This window comes from Panthera leo, chromosome A3 (assembly GCF_018350215.1).
Source record: "Panthera leo isolate Ple1 chromosome A3, P.leo_Ple1_pat1.1, whole genome shotgun sequence".
Taxonomy (NCBI): Eukaryota; Metazoa; Chordata; class Mammalia; order Carnivora; family Felidae; genus Panthera; species Panthera leo.
In genome coordinates, this window is record NC_056681.1 from 59,438,528 (window position 1) to 59,461,663 (window position 23,136).

General features: G+C 39.1%; 1 protein-coding gene across 2 annotated transcripts in view; it reads left to right on the top strand.

The window, feature by feature from the left end:
* LONRF2 (LON peptidase N-terminal domain and ring finger 2) overlaps positions 1-20,458 on the top strand; it is a 47,605-nt gene extending 27,147 nt beyond the window's left edge. The window contains exons 3-13 of one of the 2 annotated variants that reach the window (XM_042931992.1): positions 2,303-2,425; positions 4,549-4,707; positions 5,239-5,440; positions 6,084-6,183; positions 6,466-6,580; positions 9,445-9,566; positions 11,254-11,412; positions 14,626-14,788; positions 17,088-17,237; positions 18,875-19,016; positions 19,090-20,458. In XM_042931992.1, the coding sequence (XP_042787926.1) occupies positions 2,303-2,425; positions 4,549-4,707; positions 5,239-5,440; positions 6,084-6,183; positions 6,466-6,580; positions 9,445-9,566; positions 11,254-11,412; positions 14,626-14,788; positions 17,088-17,237; positions 18,875-19,016; positions 19,090-19,127 (1,473 nt within the window). In that variant the 3' untranslated portion in view covers positions 19,128-20,458. Of the gene's footprint in view, positions 1-2,302; positions 2,426-4,548; positions 4,708-5,238; positions 5,441-6,083; positions 6,184-6,465; positions 6,581-9,444; positions 9,567-11,253; positions 11,413-14,625; positions 14,789-17,087; positions 17,238-18,874 lie in introns of both variants that reach the window. The other variant, XM_042931991.1, reaches the window with a different exon arrangement.
* The last annotated feature ends 2,678 nt before the right edge of the window (positions 20,459-23,136 follow it).

Here is a 23,136-nt window from a genome sequence, read left to right on the forward strand (position 1 = left end):
TTGGGACCTCATTAAGATAAAAAAAACTTCTGCACAATGAAGGAAACAATAAACAAAACTAAAAGGAAGCCTACAGCTTGGGAAAAGATATTTGCAAATGACACATCTGGTAATGGGTTAGTATCCAAAATCAAACTCAACACTCAAAAAACAAATAACCCAGTTAAGAAATGGGCAGAAGACATGAATAGGAACTTTCCCAAAGAAGGCATCCAGATGGCTAACAGACACATGAAAAGATGCTCAACATCACTCATCATGAGGCAAATACAAATCAAAACCACAATGAGGTATCACCTCACACTGGTCAGAATGGCTAAAATTAACAACACAAGAAACAACAGGTGTTGGTGAGGATGCAGAGAAAGGGGAACCCTCTTGTACTGCTGGTAGGAATGCACATTGGTGCAGCCACTCTGGAGAACAGTAGGGGGGTTCCTCAAAAAACTAAAAATAGACCTACCCTGCGATCCAGCAATTGCACTATTAGGTATTTACCCAAAGGATACAAAAATACAGATTCAGAGGAATATATGCACCCCAGTGTTTATAGCAGCATTATCAACAATAGCCAAACTATGAAGAGAGCCCAAAGGTCCATCAACTGATGAATGGATAAAGAAGATGTGGTATACATGATAAACACACACATACACACACAATGGAATTGTATCCATACATACAGTTGTATACATACAATGGAATATTACTCAGCCATCAAAAAGATTGAAATCTTGCCATTTGCAACAACATGCATGGAGCTAGAATGTATTTTGCTAAGTGAAATAAATCAATCAGAGAATGACAAATACCATATGATTGCACTCACATGTGGAATTTAAGAAACCAAACAGAACATGTGGTAAGGTAGAGGAAGAGAAGAGAGGGGAACAAACCACAAGAGACTCTGAGAGAAGAAACCGAGGGTTTATGGAGGTAGGTGGGTGGGAGATAAGCTAGATGGGTGATGGGTATTAATGAGGGCACTTATGAGCACTGAGCGTTGTATATAAGTGATGAACAACTAAATTTACTCCTGAAACCAATATTGCACTGTATATTAACTAAAATTTAAATTTTAAAAGTATTCATAAAAATTTGTGGATTTTATTATACATAAATTATATGTCCCTAAAACTGTGGTGGCAAGAATGTATAAGCAAGTATAAGTCTATAGCTGAAGAGAATGAGGAACATTTATGAGATTAGAAAGCTCAGAAAATGTTTGGAATGCAGGTTAATGGATGAAAGAGCAGAGGATGTTATAGTTCAATGGGAGCCGAGTTCACATCATAAAATAAACTCCAGGAAGGATTCGATTTAAGCTCTTAGGAAAGGAGTAAGAGAGAAGGTTTGCTTGATGGTGCCAGTTCACTCTGCCATGCAGATCAGTTGTGGAGAAAGAGAAGTCCTGGTGCCTCACCCCGACTTCCTGCAAAGAATTGCACAAAATGCCTGGGGAAAATTGTGGCTGCCAATGCATGTGACAGGTCCTTCCCCCCCCCCCCCCGAGTAAGCCCCTCTAAATCCTGGTACATGGGGCTCCCAGCATAAGGCCTGGCTTCCCTGTCACACACCCGAAAATAAAATCTCTCAAATAGATCTCTTTTATGTAGACAAAGGACCCAAAAAAGCTTCCATTCAGCAGTGAAGACTATGGAGGACGAGGGTCTGACTCAACATAAGAGAAAAACAGTTGGAAACAGTACATCTTTCTTAAATATGAACAAAGAACCAGAGAGTAACAAGAAAAAATAAATAAGAAAAAGACTAAAGATAATATGTGAACTGATAAATTACAGTATTTACAATGATTTGAGAAAATTCTGCAATTACCAAAAAAAATGCTGGTGGAAAATTCTGATCCATATTACACTTTATTTCTGTTGTAGTATTTTGTAGGCTATGCTTTGTGTTATAGATATTTCTGCTCATGTCTGTCTTACCTTACAAGTCTATATGCTCCATGAAGACAGGAACATGGTTGTGATCTGTGATTACTGAGTGTATTTAAAGTTGGTAGATAGCCAGTTCTCTCTTAGCATGTACCTTGGAACTGCCTTGGGCTCAAATTCCTAGTCTGGTGACCCCTGTTGGCTGATTGTGGATTGTGTTTATGAGACATTTGGGTTTGCTTGGTTTCCAAGGTAGAAGAGCTAGAGGCCAACCTTGATGGGTTTTTGTTTATTCTAGCTAATTTGAAAATTAAATAGTTCTAATGGTTTTTTTCAGGTCTCCTTGTATACAAGAATATAATCACACCATTTTTTAAAATGTATATCTTGTTTTTTGATGAATCCAGGGGCATCATGTGAAAGCTCAGGCTCTTTCTGGATTGGGAAGAAGTAAGGAAGTGTTGAAGGAGTTTCTCTACTGCCTTGCTTTAAATCCTGAGTGTAACTCTGTGAAGAAAGAAGCACAGAAGGTATGATTTTCTTTAAATGACTTTCTTCTTTAAGTCTCATTTATATAGCCCTTGTGTCCATGCTAGTGACTCCTGTCACATAAACAAGAAATATAATTCTGAATATTCATAACAATATGATTAAAAACACACAGGAATAATGGTGAGTTTCATGCACTTGATAACTTTCATCCAGGGATAAAGTACAGTGAGATGGCTTTCGTATAGCTCTGTTCTGCTGAAATAATGGCACGTGCTAGTGAGGGAGGATCCATGTGTGAGACTGGAGAAGCAAAGTGAGTTTCCTTAGAGTGGTAATTTCAAGCATTATAGTTTGTATAGGAGCCCTATAAAAGACATTGTGATAATACGCAAAATATACCAGTCTAGCTGCATAGGTTGACTTGAAAGTTTTAGCAAAGCTTCACCAGAACAATGCAGAAATATCTTCTCTCTTATTCAGGTCTTTATCCCAGTCTTCTTAGAAGTCACTGAGTCACACTTACTGTAAAAGAACCTGTACAATAGTTACAGTCTTAGTAGGTGCAGTGACCAGCAGTTCTTGTTTTTATGTCAGTGTTTCCCTATTTTAACGCTATTGCTGACTTCTACCACACATTTACCTTGTAATTTCCACTTTCCAGTCTAGTTTTATTTTTGGCAGCAAGGAATAATGAATCTATTCTTCCTTCTCCATTTTAAAGCACCTTAGATATTTGAGATGGACTGTTATCTTTGTCTCAAGTCTTTCTTTGGCCTGAACATCCTTACAGGGTAGTAAGGTTTCCTCCTTTGGATACATTTAGTGTACCCCAGCATCCAAATCTGACAACTATAGGGGTCACCTTTCACCTTCCCTTGTGTTCATTTCATGAGGCATGTTTATTTTTAGCCTAATACCATCACACCATTGGCTCATAGCTAGACAAAACACCTACATCTTTTTTGTTTGTTTTCAGTGAGAACCTTGTAGCAATATTTTTTTTATCCTTTTATCATGCAGTCTGTTGGTCTTCGCTAATGCTGTCAAATCATCACTTACTGGTTTTGGCCGTTGTTTCAACTTGTCAAAATAACATTGAATCTTAACATTGGCTTTTCTAACTATCCCTGCCTGCTTTGTTCCACCTGCACATTTCACAAGAATGTTAAAATGCGTCTCAACTGCTTTTTACAATAGCATCATAGGAAATTCAGCTTGAGCTCAAAATTAAGCAGATGTATAAAGGTCCCAGGACCAGAATCTAGATCTTGTGGTGCTTCTTGTCAGTCTGGTGCTATTTCAGATATGATGTTTTTCCCTGTAGCATTCTGTGAGTGGTAGATGTCTTCTGTCTCACACAGTCCCAAAACAGTGCCTGGTGGTGCCCGTGAAACATGGTATCCTCCCAGGCAGCCTTCTGCTGCTCTAGTGAAGCCCCTCAGAGCCAGTGCTGAGGACATTGATATCCATGCTGAGTGCTGTTTCTTCTTGATACAGCAGTTATGGGTGTGGTGCACTGACCTGTGACATGAAGAACCATGGAGGACTCTTTATTAGGTTTCAGTCACTGCTTTGTACTTCTCTTAAGCCCTTGGATTTCAGCTGAGTCCATGAGGATTGGCAGGACCATCGAGTGATTGGCAGTTACTTCCCCCTACCACCAAAGGCTGGTCTGTGGCTCTTGAACTAGAATTACGGCCCTTCACCTTGTCTTCCTTTTATAGTTCTTTACTAGGTGGCTCTTCCAGTTCTCTTGTAAGTTGAGCAGTCCTCTAGAAATGTCTCAGTCCTGTGGGTGATCACGACTTGGATTTAATTTAGGATCCCTGCAACCTCTAGACCCCACTTTTCTCTCTTAACCATGAGACTTTAGGGGTGATTTTCTGTAGCAGATGTGTAAGGGCCAGACAGAAATAGTGATGCTCATATTTTGTAGTTGGTTAGACTAAAGTGGAAAGGTACTGCTAGCCAAAATGCTTAAAGCATCGATTATGGTTTCAGAAACTTGAGTTTTAAAACATTGGCAATTGGAATATGGTAACTATTCTTTTCAATGTCTTGGATCATTTTGCCCCGTAGTTTCCTTTGGATCTTTAAGGCATACTATGTATTTTTCAAAAGTGTTTTAAAACATATTTTTTTCTTCTTGGAAATTTTATAGGTAATGTGTGAGGTGTTGTTCCCAGCTTCAGAAAATGTGCATCAAAATTTAACACCTTCCATCCAAAGCAGAATATTGAACAGCAGGTTGAAGGCTCAGTGTGCCAGTGATATAAACACCCAGCCTCTGGAAGAAGGTGACAATGCAGGGAGTTCTAAGGTACAAAGTGCATGTGTTTGTCAATATTATCTTGATTAAACTTTATGTAATTCCTTAATTTTCAACATTTACAAGTTATTCAGACTGTGGTGTTATATTAGTTGGAAGTACTTCTCAAGACAGGTTCTAGCTCCTCAACCTGAGAGTTGAACCTTTTAAAGGAAATTGATGGAAGTAACGAAAATGATGCAAAGAAACATGTAGAAAGAAAGATTTAGGACAGCACACATTGGGAACCCCAAGCATCAGGAGACCTGAACTTATTTTGGCTTGGAGAAAAGAAAGCAGAGGGATGATTTGAATATATGAAGACTGATATTCAGTTGATCTGTCTCAAGGAGAATTATTCTGTATTTTACTACAGGAAGTGCAAAGCTCATCTTAGAAGTTAATAGATGAAACCAGTCATGAATGAAGAGTACAATCCTGTTTTTTTCCAAAGATGTCTAAGGAAGGCTACTGCATGAATACAATTTTCTCTTATTTTGTGATTTCTTTAATATTTCGGATTCTTTTTTTCTACTTAACCAGAATCCATCTGAGAAATCCGATGTGTTCAGAAATACAAATTCTTCGGTTTTGTATTTTATACTGGGTCTGCACTTTGAGGAGGATAAAGAAGTGTTAGAAAGTATCCTTCCAGGAGCACCCAGCACCAGTTTAAAGAGACAATTTCCAAATGATATGGAGGATGTGCATGACCTGAATGCTCCTGGGAAAATTCCCAAAAAAGGTCAGTAAACTGTTTTATCATGGAGTTGTATGACTCCAGAGTGATAGAATGTTAGCTAATATTCAATGTATTTTTTATTTTTTTAAATTTTTCTTAATCTTTATTTATTTTTGAGAGAGAGAGAGACAGAGACAGAGACAGAGACAGAGTGCAAGTGGGGGAGGAACAGAGAGAGAGGGAGACACAGAATCCAAAGCAGCCTCCAGGCTCCGAGCTGTTAGCATAGAGCCTGACGTGGGGCTCGAACTCACGAACCGTGAGATCATGACACGAGCCAATGTCGGACACTTAACTGAGCCACCCAGGCACCCCCAATGTTTTCTTTTTTTTAATTTTTACACAGATAGTTTAAAATTAATAATTAAAGGAATATGTCAGCTTTAAGATTATAGAACAATTTAAACGGTTAATCCCACAAGGATTTCATAGTCAAAATGAGGGAAAATTTATTTATAACTTTACCTTTTATTCAGGTCCACTGTCCAGATAAATTATTGCTGTATATTTTTAATCAGGTTAGGAACTATTCCTTCCTAGCATGATTTGTTACATTAATGTAACACTTTTAGCCAGAGGAAATACAATTATTGCATGCTGGTATCCATATAAGCAGTGTTAATTTTAGCATTTTAAACTTTTTCAGAGGCAGATTCCTCACCTCAAAGGAATATGACCTCTAATGTAGGAGAAGGTCCAGAGCTCTCCATAGATGTAACGGACTTTGAGTGTGCCCTTTGCATGAGGTAGGATGACATAGAATCTGTACAACTCTTTGAAATATCCATCCTTCCTGAATTTGATATCATAAACATAATAGGCTTTTCATTATCAGATAAATTATATATACCTTAGCAATAAATGATTTATTTTCTAAAAATTTGATAAGGAAGCTATAAATGGAAATAGATACAATTGATTTCTACAACAGTAGGGAAATTGTCTTAAGGAATTCTTAGAAAATAAATAGATTATTTGAAAATCTCTTCTGGACAATTTTTGGCTAAAAACTCAGATATATTTTCCAGGTTGCTCTTTGAGCCTGTGACTACACCATGTGGACATACATTTTGCCTAAAATGCCTTGAGCGCTGCCTTGACCATGCCCCGCATTGTCCGTTGTGCAAAGAAAAACTTTCAGAAGTAAGTATTTCTTCTGAAACAAGAATACTGTTCGGCCCCTCTTCTTACCCCTCAGCAGGTGCTCATTTCTTGGGTTGGCTTTGTTTTGACTACCCATTTATTAAAGAAAGTTGGATTTCTCCAATCAGAGATAGGTCTTTTTCCTATTGGATTTCTCAAAAGATACACAGAGGAAGTTTAGATACAGAACCCATTAAACTTCAGGGAAATTTTCAGGCATGAGTATTGAAAACAGGTAACATAATTGGAGCTCTTCCTATGCGTTAATTATAAATAATTGAGATAACATTGCTGAATCCTTACCCTATGTTAATCATAAAGGGTTGAGGTAATATAATGGCATACTTAATATGTGCCAAGGATTCGGTCCTTTACTTCATCTCAAGGTGAAGTCATATTATAGTACTTAGTTTTTCTTAGGATCGAAGACTTGATCATTTTTGATACTGGGAAATCCCTTTGGTGCCCTGTCAGTTGCATCTTTTGTCTGAAATCAAAGCCAGTAATACATAAGTTTCCATGAAGGGAAGCTGCTTAGTTATGTCTAACTCAAAAATAAACTGTTTAAATCCATACCATAGGTATGGTAAATACAATAAACAACACTTAAAAGCTTTTAAAAGCTTTCTGATCAACTTTTCACATCATGACTCTGTCAACTATGTGGGCTCTGGTACTTTTGGTGCCACTAACCTTCCACGAAGCAAGTTATTTAACTTCTGGGAGGGCAGTTACCTGTAAAATGATACTACAAATATTTGCCTTAATTACTTCTAGAGATCAAACTCACTAAATGCATTTTAAATACAATCAAGTGTCTTTTTAAAAAAACAAATATACAGTAAAATTTATTTTTGAATTTGATATGGTACAGGAGATATCATACTTACATGAGTTTTTAAATAATTGTGACTTAGTTTACTGCCAAAACTATAATTGAGACCTTTCTAGAGCATTATCTGTACATAGTTTCTTTTAATTGCATACATCCTGAATCTTTCTAAGTTACTCAGGGAGAGCCTGAATAATCATGAATAGCATTCATTGTACCATGCACCATGTGTCCTGCTGGTGGATGCTTTTTGAGTCTTTGTAGCAGTTTCCTTCAGCTGTTCCTGTGCAGGTCTACTCCACAGTATTTGCTCTCTCTTCTTGCTAACAGTGGGTAGCATCTGGCCTACTGCCTTGTTGTACCCATGCTTGTCTGGACCAGTGGACCTGGAGGCAGCTTTCTTATTCTCAGAGAGTAAGATGCATGTCTTTATGACCACTGTTTGTAACACAGACCCTTCATTCATGTCTGCGTTCAGTGCTATTTGGTTAGGGGACTGTGTGATGAACCAGTGCATTGAGGTTGGCACTATAATATAAGCTCCTTAGGGACAGAGATGACTTCTGTCTTGTTTTCACTCTACCTCCAGAGACGAGAACATGTACTAAAGGTTCAGCAAGTCCATGTTGAATCAATGATTAAATGAGTGAATGAGTGAATGGCTAAGTGCAAGTTCTGTGTAGATTGCCGGTGTTCCAGAAATTAGAATATAATAAAACAAACTAAAATAATAATAACTTGATCTTTCTTCAATGCAGAAATACTTTCATGAGGTTAGACTTTTTCACATGTGTTATTATAAACACGAATTGTCAATTATCTGTGTATGTGCCGAAGTCTTGGTTGACATAAAGCCAAGTGAAGCAAATTTTATTGTATTACTCTTCAATAAAATGATACCCTAAAAGAACAGTATGAAATACTGATGTCATTAATAATACTAGTTGTGAACTAAGTGAAACTTGTTTCTGCTAGTTACTCCGTTACTGAGGGTCTCAAACACAGTTGTTGTTTCCCAAAGTTGAACTTCTAGTTCTTAGTGGGTTATAGCAACACATGTAGCTTGCTTCATATACTTTGTTTCATGTAGCTTGCAGCCCAGAAATGCAGCAAGTTAACAAAGAAACAATAGGACATTGAAACCTACTGGCGCTGGGGTCCTAGCTGTGCCACTGTCACTCTACACTAGCCCCTTAACCTTTCTGAGACCCATCTTCTGTATTAGTGCATTGTAGATGGTGCCTGTGGGACAGTGCTGTTTTAAGGCCTAACTTAATTTATATGAAGCATCTTCAGCTGGTACCTGATATGTATTCAAATGTTATTGAAAAATAACTGTTATTTGCAAATTCATATGTCTAAGATAAAAGCAGTGCACGCACAGACACAGAATGATAGATCTTCAGCTACGTATAACTCTTTCACCCACTGATCCTAGCACATTTTAATTCAGTTTCCACCTATTTTCCTTCCTATCCAGCTGTAATTCCTTGGTCTGTCAGTTCCTTGCCCAATCCAAATAAAGTCAACTCTGCTTCTTTCATATGTCCGTATAAATAACAAAGCAGAGCTAGAGAAAAGCCACAAAATTGGTAAGATTGGTTTCAGTTTAAATTCACAATCTTAAATCTTAGACTGAAAACATTAGTACTCATCCTTACTATGCTTCTCTAGTAGCTTCAATTTTCTACTTTCCCGGATGAGTATTTCCTGTTTCTCTTCTTTGACAACATATCTACTCACTTCCTCTCCCCTCCCTGACATTATGATACGTGATTGAGAATACAGAAGCCAACTCACTAATCCTTCCTCTGGGTGAACACCTTCTCCTGCCCTTTTCTCAGAGGGGAGGAACTACCTTGCCCCTCTCCATATCCCAGACTGGCTGACCTCCAAGCTGTCTATCCCCATCCTTTTGTCTTCCCAAAGACTGCACCCCTCTACCTTGTTGTCGACCTTTCCTACTGGGAAAAGAGTGCTTTGTCCTTTGGAATTAATTGCCATCTGATATTAATATTGCCTTTTGTTACAGTTGTTGGCAAGCAGAAATTTTAATATAACTAGTCTGGCCGAAGAATTAATATTTCGATATTTGTCAGATGAACTCTCTGATAGAAAGAGAATTTATGATGAAGAAATGACAGAATTGTCAAAGTAAGTCCTCATGTTGTATATACTTGGTCTTGAGTTCAGATTAAAGAAGGAAATCCTTGTTAACTTAATAGCTTTATCTCAGGTGGTTTTTTTTTTTTCCTCCTTGGCAGAGAAATTAGAAATCCCACAAATAGAAAAAAATTAATTACAGAGACTTATAGAATTTAATTGGGATTATAAGAACTACTTCAAAGGTGTGGCTTCATAAAAAGTATGTAGTTGCTTTTTGTATCTGAATAAGTGGTACTGAATTTTTCAGAATTGAAAGGTATAGTATATAGAAACAAAAGGGAGAGCAGGATTACCACTCAAAATAGGCTTGACAGTTGTTTTTATCTTTTAAAGTGAGCAGAGTTCTGTGTTGTAGCAACTTTTAACTATTGAGGTCTTAAAATTCTGCTATTTTTTATTTAGAACTCACTACTTTTGACTACTATGTAGTTGATGCTTTCATCAGAACTTTTTTCTCTTTTTCTTATTTGTTTTTATTGAGGTGTAATTGGCACATAACATTACATTAATTTCAGGTATGTAACATAATGCTTTGATATTTATGTATATTGCAAAATGATCACCACAGTAAGGCTTAATGTCTATCGCTATACATAGTTAATTTTTTTTTCTTGTGGTGAGCACTTTTAAGATCGATTTTCTTAGCAACTTTCAAATATACAATGCAGTGTTATTAACTGTAGTCACAATGCTTGGCATTACATCCCCAGGACTTACTTATTATGCAACTGGAAACTTGTATCTTTGACCCTTTCACCCATTGCCCGCCTCCCCCCCCACCCCGATTCCAGCCTCTGGCAACCACCAATCTTTTGTCTGTATCTATGAACTTGGTGTTGTTTGTTTTTTTGTTTGTTTTTAAGATTCCACATGTATGTGAGGTCTTGTGGTATTCATTTTTCTCTGATTTCTGTTTTTCTGTTTAAAATGTTTACTTATTTATTTTGAAAGAGAGAAAGAGGAAGAGAGAGAACCCCAAGCAGGCTCTTTGCTGTCAGCGTAGAGCCTGACATGGGGCTTGATCTCACAAACGATGAGATCGTGACCTGAGCTGAAATCAAGAGTTGGACACTTATTTCACTTATGATGGTGCCCTCAAGGTCATCAGAATTTTTTTTATAGGAGTCATAAGGTATAACTTTTCTAAGAAAACTAATACAATTCAGTATGTTCTAGCTCATCAAATTAAGTAAGAAAGGCTTGGCAGGAAGCCTGGTGAGTTGAAAACTTTCTCATGTGGTGGGCTTTCTTTTCCCACTAAAGATTGAGGAAGGGAGTGCCTGGGTGGCTCAGTTAAGCATCCGGCTTCAGTTCAGGTCATGATCTCATGGTTCGTGTGTTTGAGCCCCGCTTTGGATTCCGTGCTGACAGCTCAGAGGCTGGAGCTTGCTGCAGATTCTGTGTCTCCCTCTCTCTCTGCCCCTCTCCCACTCATGTTCTCGTTCTCTCTCTTTCTCCCCCTCCCTCCTCTCTCTCTCCTTCCCTCTCTCTCAAAAATAAATAAACATTAAGAAAATTTTTACAAATAGAATAAAGACAGAAGCAGGCTTCAGGGTTTTATTTTATAAATGAGAGAATTGAGGTTAGCTAGCTTTTGCTATTTTACAGTGACTAATACTCCCTTCTGTTTCTGACAGCTCCCACTTCTAAGTTAACATTTTTACTCACCCCACAGTCTGACCAGAGATGTCCCCATCTTTGTGTGTGCCATGGCCTTCCCCACCGTCCCATGTCCACTGCATGTGTTTGAGCCCCGCTATCGGCTTATGATAAGAAGATGCATGGAAACCGGCACCAAACGGTTTGGCATGTGTTTATCTGCTGAACACGCAGGGTAAGAATTGCCAACGTTCAGAGGGTCCTGAATAAATGCATAACCTGTTATTTTTCTTGAAGAACAATTTAAGGTGATGTTGAAAAATTCTGGTGGCTTCCATTACATAACAAAGTATAAATCCAAGGCCATCCATGATGTGATCCCAGCTTTCCTTCTAGCCTCATCTCCTACTTCTTTCTTTCAGACATAATATTTGCTAGTCCATTACCATATTATTTGCTTTTCTGTAAATATACTTCATATCCATACTTCCATGCTTCTGCGTATAAGTCTTTTGTAGTTCATCATCATACAAGCAAATCCAGTCTAACTTTTTAAGATCCAGAAATTTGCTATGTAGGAGCACCTGGGTGGTTTAGTCGGTTGAGTGTCCAACTCTTGATCTCAGCTTAGGTCTTGACCTCAGGGTTGTGAGTTCAAGCCCTGCATTGAGCTCTACATGGGCATGAAGGCTACTTATAGGCAGGTAGTTAGGAGATAGATACATACATACATACGTACATATATGCATACATACATGCATATGTACATACATCTTCCGTGAAACCTCCACCTATACAGCCAGACAAATTTCAGTCTTATAAAAACCCACAGCTCTTAGTTTTGACCTCTCCTCATTTTACATCATTTGTGTAAGGAAGGTGTTCCAAATCGACAGGCAGCTCCTTTCCATGGGCTGCTCTGAGGACTCTGGGAAGGAGACTCCCAACAGATGGGAAGGAATCCCATCTGTTGGCTTCCTTATCCCCTAGGACTTTGTCATTACTGCATGGTCATGATGAGGTCTCTACATGTAAGTTCTAGCTGGTAGAAGAGGCACAGGTGCTCTGAAAGGATTTGAAGAAAAGGGGTGCTCATCACTATTGTTCATACCTACTGCAAAGGAGGCTGGGAAATGTAGCCCATCCATGTGCCCAGGAAGAAAAGGAGAGTGGATACATAGGACCATCCACTAGCTTCCATAATATATACCTAGGAACAGATCTTTTTAAAGATATGTGTAGCACCTTTATGGAAAAAATTTTACAGCTTTATTGAAAAATATTCAAGAAGGCCTAAATAAACAGAAGTACCATATCCATGGATGGATGCATAGATTCAATGTCATAGTAGAAATGTCAGTTTTACTCAAATTAGTCTCTAAATCTAAAGTAGTTTCAGTCAACATTCCAAGAGGACTTTTTCATGGACTTGTTCAAGCTGACTTTAGAATTATTATGGAAAATCAAAAGACCAAGACCATGATAGTTTTGAGGAAATCAGCTGCGCAAGATGGGAGAACCCTCCCATCTTGTAAATCCTAGTGAGTAGACCATTACAGTATATGGAGATAAGAAACAGATCATTCATATTTGACCCATATTTAGATATAATTATGTGAGAAAAGCAAGCCGCTCATTTTTAAAAGGTGCTCAGAAAATTAGTGGGCAGTCCAAATGTGGAAAATAATCTCTTCTCTGCCTTGCACTGTACACACAAAGTAAACACATGTTATTTACATTCTCAATGTGAAAAATAACATATAAAATCTTTAAGAGAAAATGTTGGAGACTATAATTAGGAAAAGACCTTTTTTTACACAAGATGCTAAGAGCACGTAACATAAAGGAAGAGATGAATAAATTTGAATATGTTAAAATTTGATTCATCAAAATCAGCAAAAGCAAAGTGATAAAATATCCAGAAGTTCTGCTTCCACTGAGGATATAGAACACTAAGAAGTGAATTACTCCATATAAAGTATAGGACATAAGTCTCTTGAACCTTGCTCTGGTGAGCACAAGTTGCTCAGGGGAAGTGAGGAAAGGTAAGTCTATCCAGGGAGAGAGTAAACAAAAGTGTGGCTCATCTGTGGCAGAGCCTAAGAGAAGGAGACCTGCAGGTGTGTAGGAGGAATTCAGCTGGATTTTTGGGACCAAGTTCTAATGGCCTCGCGTGGACAAGCACGAGAGTCCAGAAAACCCTGGGAGTTTCAGGTGCAAGGGGAGTTTGCATCCACTCACAAATTCTTGTCCACATACAAGACAGGATGGCTCATTGGAGAGACAGGTTCTGCAGCTGAGACGAGCTTTGGAAGAGCTGGTATTGGAAGACATTTGTCTGCTGATAGTTGGGGCAGCAAGTCCTCTCTTGAAAGGGATCTTCAGGGCACCTCCGTCCATGCCACAGCTATGGATAAGATAGCCCTGTTAGATAAGCAAGAAGAGATTGTTTTATTAGAGATTCAAGTAGAGGTGTCCAACCTTACAGTCATGTGACTTGGGAACCATCACTCATTGTTAGTTTGAAGGCATGTAGTGAAGTTGTTCATTCACTTTAGAATTGGGTAGCCTTGGGTTCAGATCTCGGGTCTGAATCTTACTGTGGCCTTATAGAAGTTGTTTGATTTTTCTAAGGCTTTTCTAAGCCTTTCTGTTTTTGTGCTTGAATGAGCACATATTATAAACTGCTCCTAATAGTGCATGACACATAGTAGGCACAATCGGTATCCTCGGGATACAGATGATAGTTCAAAAGGGTGAGAGTGGGTAAGGTCACACAGGAGAGCTTTGGAGCGAAGATGCCATTGTGGGTGGCCCTGGTGTTTAAGGGACATGTGGAGGAGCCAAGCTGTGAAGGGGTGCACTGGTTGGGGAGGGCAACTGAGAGCAGCAGTGGGTGTTAGGTCAGTGACAGATCAGTAGAGGATATAAGTAGCAGATGGGGTCATGCCAGAGTCATTTGTGACTTCCACTGGGGTTGTTTCAGTGGAACAGAAGCCTGATGGGGAGGTAGGAGATGGAAGGCAGTGACTGTAGATGACTTCCCATAGCCGTTTGTTGGGGACGATAGAGTTGGCCAGCATCAGTGGAAATGAGAGAGGAGGGAGCAGAATCTGTGAGTAGCGTGGGGGCCCAGGCATACTTTGTGCTCTCTGTACCCCCTGCTGGTGCCCTGGCCAAGGGGACTGAGGATCCTGTCTCTTTCCACCTCTTAGGTCCCTCCAAAGCACTAGCTTGTTTCAATTACTGAGGCACAAGGGCCCTTTCCCCTCCAGCTCTCCCTCAGTGGCCTTGCACACCAGTGTGTTTTGCATTTAACAGAAGGAATCATCTGCAGGTATCTCTTAGAGAAAACAAGCTTGCTGGTCCCATGCAGAGACACCATTTGTTTTGTTTGGACCTCCTGCGTTTTTAAAATCACGTTTTTTTCTCCCGCCTGTCCTGTCAGAATTTCAGAGTACGGCTGCATGCTGGAGATTAAGGATGTCAGAACATTTCCTGATGGGAGTTCAGTTGTGGATGCCATTGGAATTAGTCGGTTCAGAGTTCTAAGCCATCGTCACAGAGATGGCTATAACACAGCCGACATTGAATATCTCGAAGATGAAAAGGTGAGGTTTATTTTCCTGGTGTGTGTTTAGAGGGCCAAGTCAATACTGTAGACTTGTCCAGGCCATGCAGTCTTGGTTGCAACTCCTCAGCTATGCTCTTATAGCCCAGAAGCAGCCATAGACAATATGTAAATGAGTTGGCATGACTGGTTTCCAATAAAATGCTGCTTACATATGGAGTGAACAGGATTTAATTTGTGAGTAGTAGTCCATCCCTGTTCTAGATTCTGGTATTAGTTCAGAATGAGATATAAAAAGTAGCACTTAAAAATACCTTCTAAAGCTAAATATAAAAGGTTTGGCTCTCTTACCCCTTAAGAATTATTTATATGCCTAATAGAAATAACAGAACCCATGTTTTGACAAATTAACAAAATGTTTTGAAGGGATTCTCAAAAGATGTGTACCAAGATGTCTCTAGCAGTCTTACTCATTAATGGCCACAAACAAGAAATAGTGCAGATACTCATCAACAGGAGAATGGATAAACAAATTGTAGTACATTTATACAATGGAATACTACTTGGCAATAAAAAGGAAGGAGCTAATGATACACAAAACTGTATGAAAGAATCTCCTAGATCTCTCAATGAACACATCTCTTAACATCCTGCTAAGCCGGGGAAGCCAGATGCACAACCACATGCGCTGTGTGGCTTCATTTGTATGCTTCCAAGACCAGGCATCACCTGTCTCTGGTTTTGGAGGGCAGAGACAGGCTGGGGTGAGGGTTTGTAACTGACCAGAGGAGGGTTTAAGGCCATTGTGGGCCATGGAAACGTTCTCTGTCCTGTTTAGGATGGTGATTCCACTGGTGTGTGTGGCTGGCAAAACTCTGAGCCAGCCAGTGAGATTTGTGCATTTTCTGTATGTAAATTATCCTGCAACAAAAACATTACAACTGTTTAGAAGGAGGAAATCCTTGGAATTACTGTATCCTCTTTTGAATTCTGTCCTTCACATTTAGAACCACACCATGGTTCTCACCGTGGCGAGTGAGAGTCTTTAGCTGTCTGACATCACACTGGAAGTCGCTTTGGGGACAGTGCTGTACATTTGTGACACCCATCAGTAGACCCACACCCACACTGCCAGCACTGCCCCCTTTCCAGCTGCTGTTTCTGGTCATCCTAGGCACAGGGCTACACAGCTCAGAGGAGCCAAGGGCAGCAAGTCAACCCCAGCATCTCAGGAGCAGGGAGTGGGTTTAAAGGATGGGACTGAATGTGATTGTTCTCTGCTGCCTGGGTAACAAATCTGATGGAAGAGTTTACTGACTGTTGTGGATGGCAGTTTTTAGTGGTGTTTGTATTTATTTCAAAACAAGAGCTTACCTAACTACAAATAAAATAATTTTGGTGTTTTTTTTTTTTTAAAGAAAACCCTCTACTACATAGGAATATTTGATTTGTATAAATCAAATTGAGAATGGTTGCATGCGTTATAATCTAATTCCTCAGTTTACCCTAGTTTTCAGAGACCCTTGAATTTTATAACCAGAAAGGACCTGAATGGTTTATTCCCATTTTGTAGATGAGAAAACTCTACCCTCTGGAGGCTGTGTGACTGGCTCATGAGAATCAGCAGTGAAGCCAGAACAAACCTGGGTCCCTCGGTCCCCAGCCCAAGCTTTTCCCACTTGGGCTTCTGTCTTTTACCCCCACCCTCAATAGGGGTGGGATATACTTAAAATAGTGACTTGGCTGTGAGATAGGCACCCAGCAGTAATGCATGATAAATCTAAGGTATCAGGGCTTACTGCTGCTTAAGGCTAATACAGTGATACAGAGTAGCTGTCATGTTTTCTGGAATATAGTTTGGTGATATGGAATATAATTTTTTAAATGTCTCACTCTTTGACTTGGCAATTCTGCTTCTAGGAAACTATCCTGAGGGAATGACAGCCCCTTCTATCACCACCACTGACAAAAAACAAATCACTTTTGCATAAATATTTATATTACTGTGTAATATTAAAGTCTATTTTATCTTAATGGTGGAGTAAGTTATAGTATATCTCTACATGTAGCCATTGAAAATGATTCATAGTAATATGGCATATATGTTCATGTTGTTAAGAGAAAAATCAGGATGTTATGGATAGACAGGATAGGTAGATCTTCACTGTATAAAAAAAGTACAAATTTCTATGTTGAGCATATATCATGTTTATAAAACACTGATGAATTATCTGAATACTAAATGTCCCAGCTCCACTTACCAAATACAGCAGATGATCACTATATTTCGTGTGCTAATAATGAATTGCTAAAATGGTCATCCCTCTTTCCTTGATCAGGTGGAAGGAACAGAGTATGAAGAACTTACCAGTCTTCATGATTCAGTATATCAGCAGTCAGTTTCCTGGTTTACTTCACTTCAGGATCACATGAAAGAACAAATCTTAAGCCATTTTGGGTTGATGCCAGACAGGGAGTCTGAGCCTCAGGTATATTCTCCTTATTTCTTTTAGAATGCTATTATTTCCTGCTGTATGTTAAGACACATTATTCTGAAGGAAAATTTGCCCGTGCTGTGCTGTGTACTCCATTGTGATCACTTATGAACGGGTTCATTTGTCAACAGCCCAAAGAATCACCTAATGTAGTAGCATGTGCCTTTTGGAGCAAAACAACCAATGCTTTTTGATTAATAATGTGTGAAGGTCATTTATTTTCTATCAAAAATCATTTTTTCTGACTGGCTGTTGGCTTTGGTACTTTTACTTCTCTCACCCACTGTTTAAATCAGCTGTTTCAATCTTATGACTTAGAGAGTAATAATGTGTGTATTGGCATGAACAGTCCATATTTTGCACATACTATTGCCTTGTGCCTAATCAACAGATGTTGAATAAATGCAGAGAAAATCTAACTCCTGTTAAATTAGGAGTCTTCCTTGCCCTCTATATCCAGTCAGGCTTTCTCTGTGTTCCGCCAGCGTGCTTTCAGTGAACTTGGCTCTGCAAGCAGGGCGTGGCTTCGGGCTGTGAAGCGCTTCTAAGTGTACATGAATCCTTTCTTCCTCCTCCGGGTGACAGAGCCAGGCAGGGATGGCTTAGGCCTATGACAGAGTATAAAGTTCCTTCTGTACAAACTCCCCTGTCTTGTGGAGAAAGCAGCATCCGGGACCAGCTCTCAGCAGGTTTGGGGAAAGATGAAATGTACTCTGTATTTTTCCCATCCACTGTTACACTCTTTTTCTATCTCTGGCCGACTTCTGTCTTTTACCCCCACCTGAGTTCTGTCTTTTCCAAACTCAAGACCATCCTTTAAGCCAAAAACTGCCTCAGTGTTACTCCTAATCTTCCGATAGAAGCTTCCACATCCTAAGCTAAAGTGACTTCAGAGTCTACCCTCTCTAGTTCCCAGTTGGATTCTGTATTACTTTAGGGGTAGGATTGGAGGAGAATCCAAGATGGGAAGCCAGGTGGCCTAGATATCTTGGTTCTTAGTGCAAGGAATACTGAGAACAACTTTATGACTAGCTTTTGCTTAGATCTCAGTCCAGAAGTGTGTTGGGTTATGTGAAATATAAGCTATCAGGTAGCAGAATAATTCTTATATATTTAATTCATGATGACTCCAATGTATATATAATTAACAATAATTCATATATAGATGTTTTGTATACATGTGCATATTTATCACACAGATATTGTTAAAAGATTTATAATACTCAGACTTGTACACCTACTTTTAGCCTTCCTAATATTGAGCTTTCTATAGTATATTTAAAACTTAAAAAATAATAACACAGAACATTGGAAAGTAGAGGTGAGATTTATGGTCCCCTCTTCTGACCGGTATATACGCATAACAAGAGCTTTGAGAGAACAGAAGCAATTAATTCATGGAATTTCCCTATAAAAGATGCTTCTCTTTGCAGGCTTTACGTTTTGTGAATTCTCCCACATTTAAATTTGTAACAGAAAAGTAAACTTTGTATCTCAAGGGTTGAATGGATGGAAAGTAGCTCTAAAATAGAAGGTGGCATTTAATCCTTGCCCCCGCCTTGTTGGTGAAACAAAGAGAAGAGACTTGCATTTTAGGTGCTGATTTTCTTTCCCTTTCATGTCCCTTGCAGAGTAACCCTAGTGGTCCTGCGTGGTCCTGGTGGATCCTGGCAGTGCTGCCTCTGGAACGCAAGGCTCAGCTGGCTATTCTTGGCATGATCTCACTGAAAGAACGTCTGCTCGCCATTCGGCGGATATTAGTCATCATTACGCGTAAGATGAATAGTCGGCAGGAGCTGGTTAATAGCAGGGAGAGAAATAATTGATTTTTGTTCTCTCTGTCAAGGTTTCTGGAAGCCCTTGTACTTTTATGAGGAGCGCTAGACGTGGACAAGTAGCATCCCATTCATCGTGCTTTGTAAAATGCTTGTTGAGGGTTACAAAACGGAACACTTAGCAAACATTGACTCCTGCTCAAATGTTAAAACTTGGTGCCTGGCGGAACCTGACGGTACAAGGTTAGCCTGAAGTTTGCATGGAGCCCACAGTTGGAAACCAACCTAAGAAAATCTCCTTGAAGCAGATGCTTTAATGTGCAGTTCACTGACAGCAGGGAACACCACAGATGGTTGGCAAGTGGTTTAGGTTTTGCGAGAAAGAAGGACTCCCTCCCTGGTAAAGTATCTCACTACACCAGATGGGAACAGCATGCTTTGGTGGCTAGAGAGTAAGAGGGAAACCACATTTTTATCTGGAAGCAGATTTCTCAGAGCACAGGCTAACTGAAAATGCGCTTCGGCTTTGTGTGTCGCTGTGAAGTTGTGTGTGAAATTGAGGGATCGAACTGTTGTCCAGTACAGGAGCCAAAATTAGTCCTCACCCAAGAAGTAGTAGCTACCAGATAGAACTATGTTGTATGTCCCGTAGTAGTTCAGATATCGTACATTGCATGTTGTAATCAGATGAACATCAGAATACACGAAGGTGTACCTTGGATATAGAAAAATCTGACAACAGTATAGTTGATTTGAGGATATATATTTATATGCACTCAATAAAGAGTGAGCAAAAGTTCACTAAAACTGTATGTGTATTGGAATGTCAAACATGCAACCAAACTAGTACAAAAACCCCCTTGAAAGCATAAGCCTGTCTCATTAATTTGGTGAACACTAAACATTTAGGAAACAGTCCTCTTCCTACCAGTATTTGCATTGGAAATTATGCCCATCAGTAAATCTGAGTTCACCATCCATCCACTCATATATGAGGACATTAACGTCTGCTCTGGAATGGGACTCTATCTCTTCCAGGAAAATATATCAGGACAGTGTGCAAGAAGGGGGGGGTGCATATGGGGTGTAAATATTCAGCAATCTAAAAATTGTTTTCCATCCTCAACCTAAAAATTGTCTCTGTGTCTTTTGAAAAGAAGTTTTAAAAGTGATCAGACCCAGTGTTACCTATTACAGAACAATACATTACAACTTCGACCTCTAATGCATATTGGTAGTATTAATTGGAATAACCATGTGAACTAAGATACTGGATCATTAGCACTGGCCTAAACAGCTGCTGCACTGAGTTGGCTTCTTGGGTTGTGCCATGGATGCTCTTAACTAAAAGATGATGAGAACCAGACCGGAGAATAAATCACAGCTTTAAGTTTTGCTTTTTTCATTCAAGGTGTATCATATTTGAGGTTTTTTGTTTGTTTGTTTTTTGTTTTTTTTCTAGGTAATTTATTTTTTTTTCAATAAATGAAATTTATTATCAAATTGGTTTCCATACAACACCCAGTGCTCATCCCAAAAGCTGCCCTCCTCAATACCCATCACCCACCCTCCCCTCCCTCCCACCCCCCATCAACCCTCAGTTTGTTCTCAGTTTTTAAGAGTCTCTTTGAGTTTTAACAGAATATTTCATAATGTCAGAAGTTGGTTGTTTATCAATCCATCAAACATTTTATTAGAAACTTTATAATTGTATTTTTTTTAATTGTATGGGTTTTCAATAGCTACTGCTCGGTTTCATTATGGGAGTGAGAAAATCCTCTTCTTGTATAACTTAGTCATAAAGAGAAAATGTGAAAGTATTTCCAATCAGATGTTTCTGGTACCTCACTTATTGCAAATCTCGTATCTCATCTTGAATATGGTTTAAAGGCGATTTGGCCATGTGATTTCTAAAATATTTTATTGATTCATGTGTTAATGATAGTATTCAGCATTCTTAGGCATTGTATCCTAATCTGATCATCTAAAAGAAAGCAAAACTGTATCTAATATGCCAGAGGACCTTTCTTAGAAATGGCTCCTAAAAATGGGTATGCATTGACCATTTTCTTTTTTTTTTTTTTTTGAGAATCTTTCCTACGTTAAAATCGTATCATTGCTGTTTCCATTTGGGAGTGTGTAAAATAGCCACAGTGTGATCCTAGTTTCTGCAGGAGCCTTCCTGAATTTAAGTCTCTGTGCTCGGAGTACCAGGGCTTTTCCTGTCCCCATCACATGCTGTGGCTTTCTCACCCTTACGCCTGAAATGTCATAACTGGCACAGATCTCTGATCGGAATCATGAATTATCGCTTCCTGATTCTGTCTGCCTCTTTCTGAATTGTCACCTTGTTCCTAGTGCTCTTATGTAAAAGACTGTTCAAACAAGTAATGATGTAGATAGAACAGCCAAAGTTTTGGTTGTTTTTGTCTTTTGACACCCAAGGGAATGGTTCATGCTTCATGCTGTGTCCAGTATCTCACCTCTCTGCCCAGAGCAGAGCAGGAGTAGATGGGTATTTCCTGAGCACTTAAATGACAGGAAGTCAGATCAAGGAAAGAATATTTCAAGTCATATTATGAAGGAAGCTTCCTTTCAAAAACTTAAAGAAGGACACCTAAATTCTGGTTTGTTACAAATTTAGCTAACGCAGAATAGCTTTGCCCCTGCCCCTGCCCTCTTTGCTGTCATGGAGATGTCGTTTCTAATATTTCTCAGAAAATAAGCTCTTATTCAGAGTCAGAACATTCAAGTTTAATTTTACTGAAAATGTTCCAACACTAATGGTCTAGTTAGTTCTGCATCAGAATAAAAGCAGAATCTACTTAGAGTAATAATAACAGTGTGGGGGAGTAATTTTTCTTCTTTAAATATAGTAATTGAAGTACATTCTATACACTTTGTTAGGTATTTTTCCATTTCACTCTCCTAAGTGGCTTGACTCATAATTCCATCCCTGCATCCCTATGTCTCTGAAATACAACTGATATCCTGACAGGCAGTATTCTGAAAGCTTAGATTTTTAGGGTACCACATTCCCTATGTGTCCTCATCTTCAGAATTGAAAGTTAGAATACTTTTTAAAGTTCCAAATTAAAAAAATTTTAAATTTTAAGGTCTATCCATGGAACCACAATAAGTATTAGCTGATTCATGTGCCAAATTTTGGAGTGCTATCCCATTTTTACAACCACAACAAAGTCTTTCTCTTAAGCATCACCCTCCTTGACCTCCCAAACCAAAAAGCACCAAGACTGTTTAGTAAGTTGTATTTCAACTATTAACATACATTAAGCCTTACCACAGGACTTTTAAATCATCAAGGAACAAAATAGATGGTAGAGTTACCATAAACTATGACATTATCATTTTGTCATAAAATTATTTGAAAATTGGCAGTTGGTACAATCAAAATACTCCATTGCCTGACCTAGCTGTATCATATAGAAGTCATTATGCTTTTTAAGTTGCTTTTTAAAAGTACTCATCTGTTTCTTCTTTTCTCCTTTTGTGTTTTCTCCCACTACTTAAATTACTTCGGTAGATACCACTCTGTAAAATTTAGATGCTTTTAACGTGGATGGAACTGGAGAGTGTGGTGCTAAGTGAAATAAGCCATACAGAGAAAGACAGATACCATATGTTTTCACTCTTATGTGGATCCTGAGAAACTTAACAGAAACCCATGGGGGAGGGGAAGGAAAAGAAAAAGAGGTTAGAGTGGGAGAGAGCCAAAGCATAAGAGACTCTTAAAAACTGAGAACAAACTGAGGATTCATGGGGGGTGGGAAGGAGGGGAGGGGAGGTGATGGGCATTGAAGAGGGCATCTTCAATGAAGATATGAAGAAGAAAGAGCCATTAGGAGGGAAAATAAATGTGGGTGATTTTTGTTTGTTCAACAGGCATGGGGTTTTATTTTTTTCTAAATACCCTTATGAAACAGGGTAGAGAGGCACCCATCTCCCATTTTCAACTGGGATAGCAGCGGCAGCTTGAAGAAAGAAACTCTTCCTCTGTAGCTCTACCCCTGCTAAAAGACCCTGTTATGATTCTATGTTTCATCAAAACCCAAAACCCGGGAGGCTAGATCTGGATGAGTAGGGTGAGCTGTATCAAC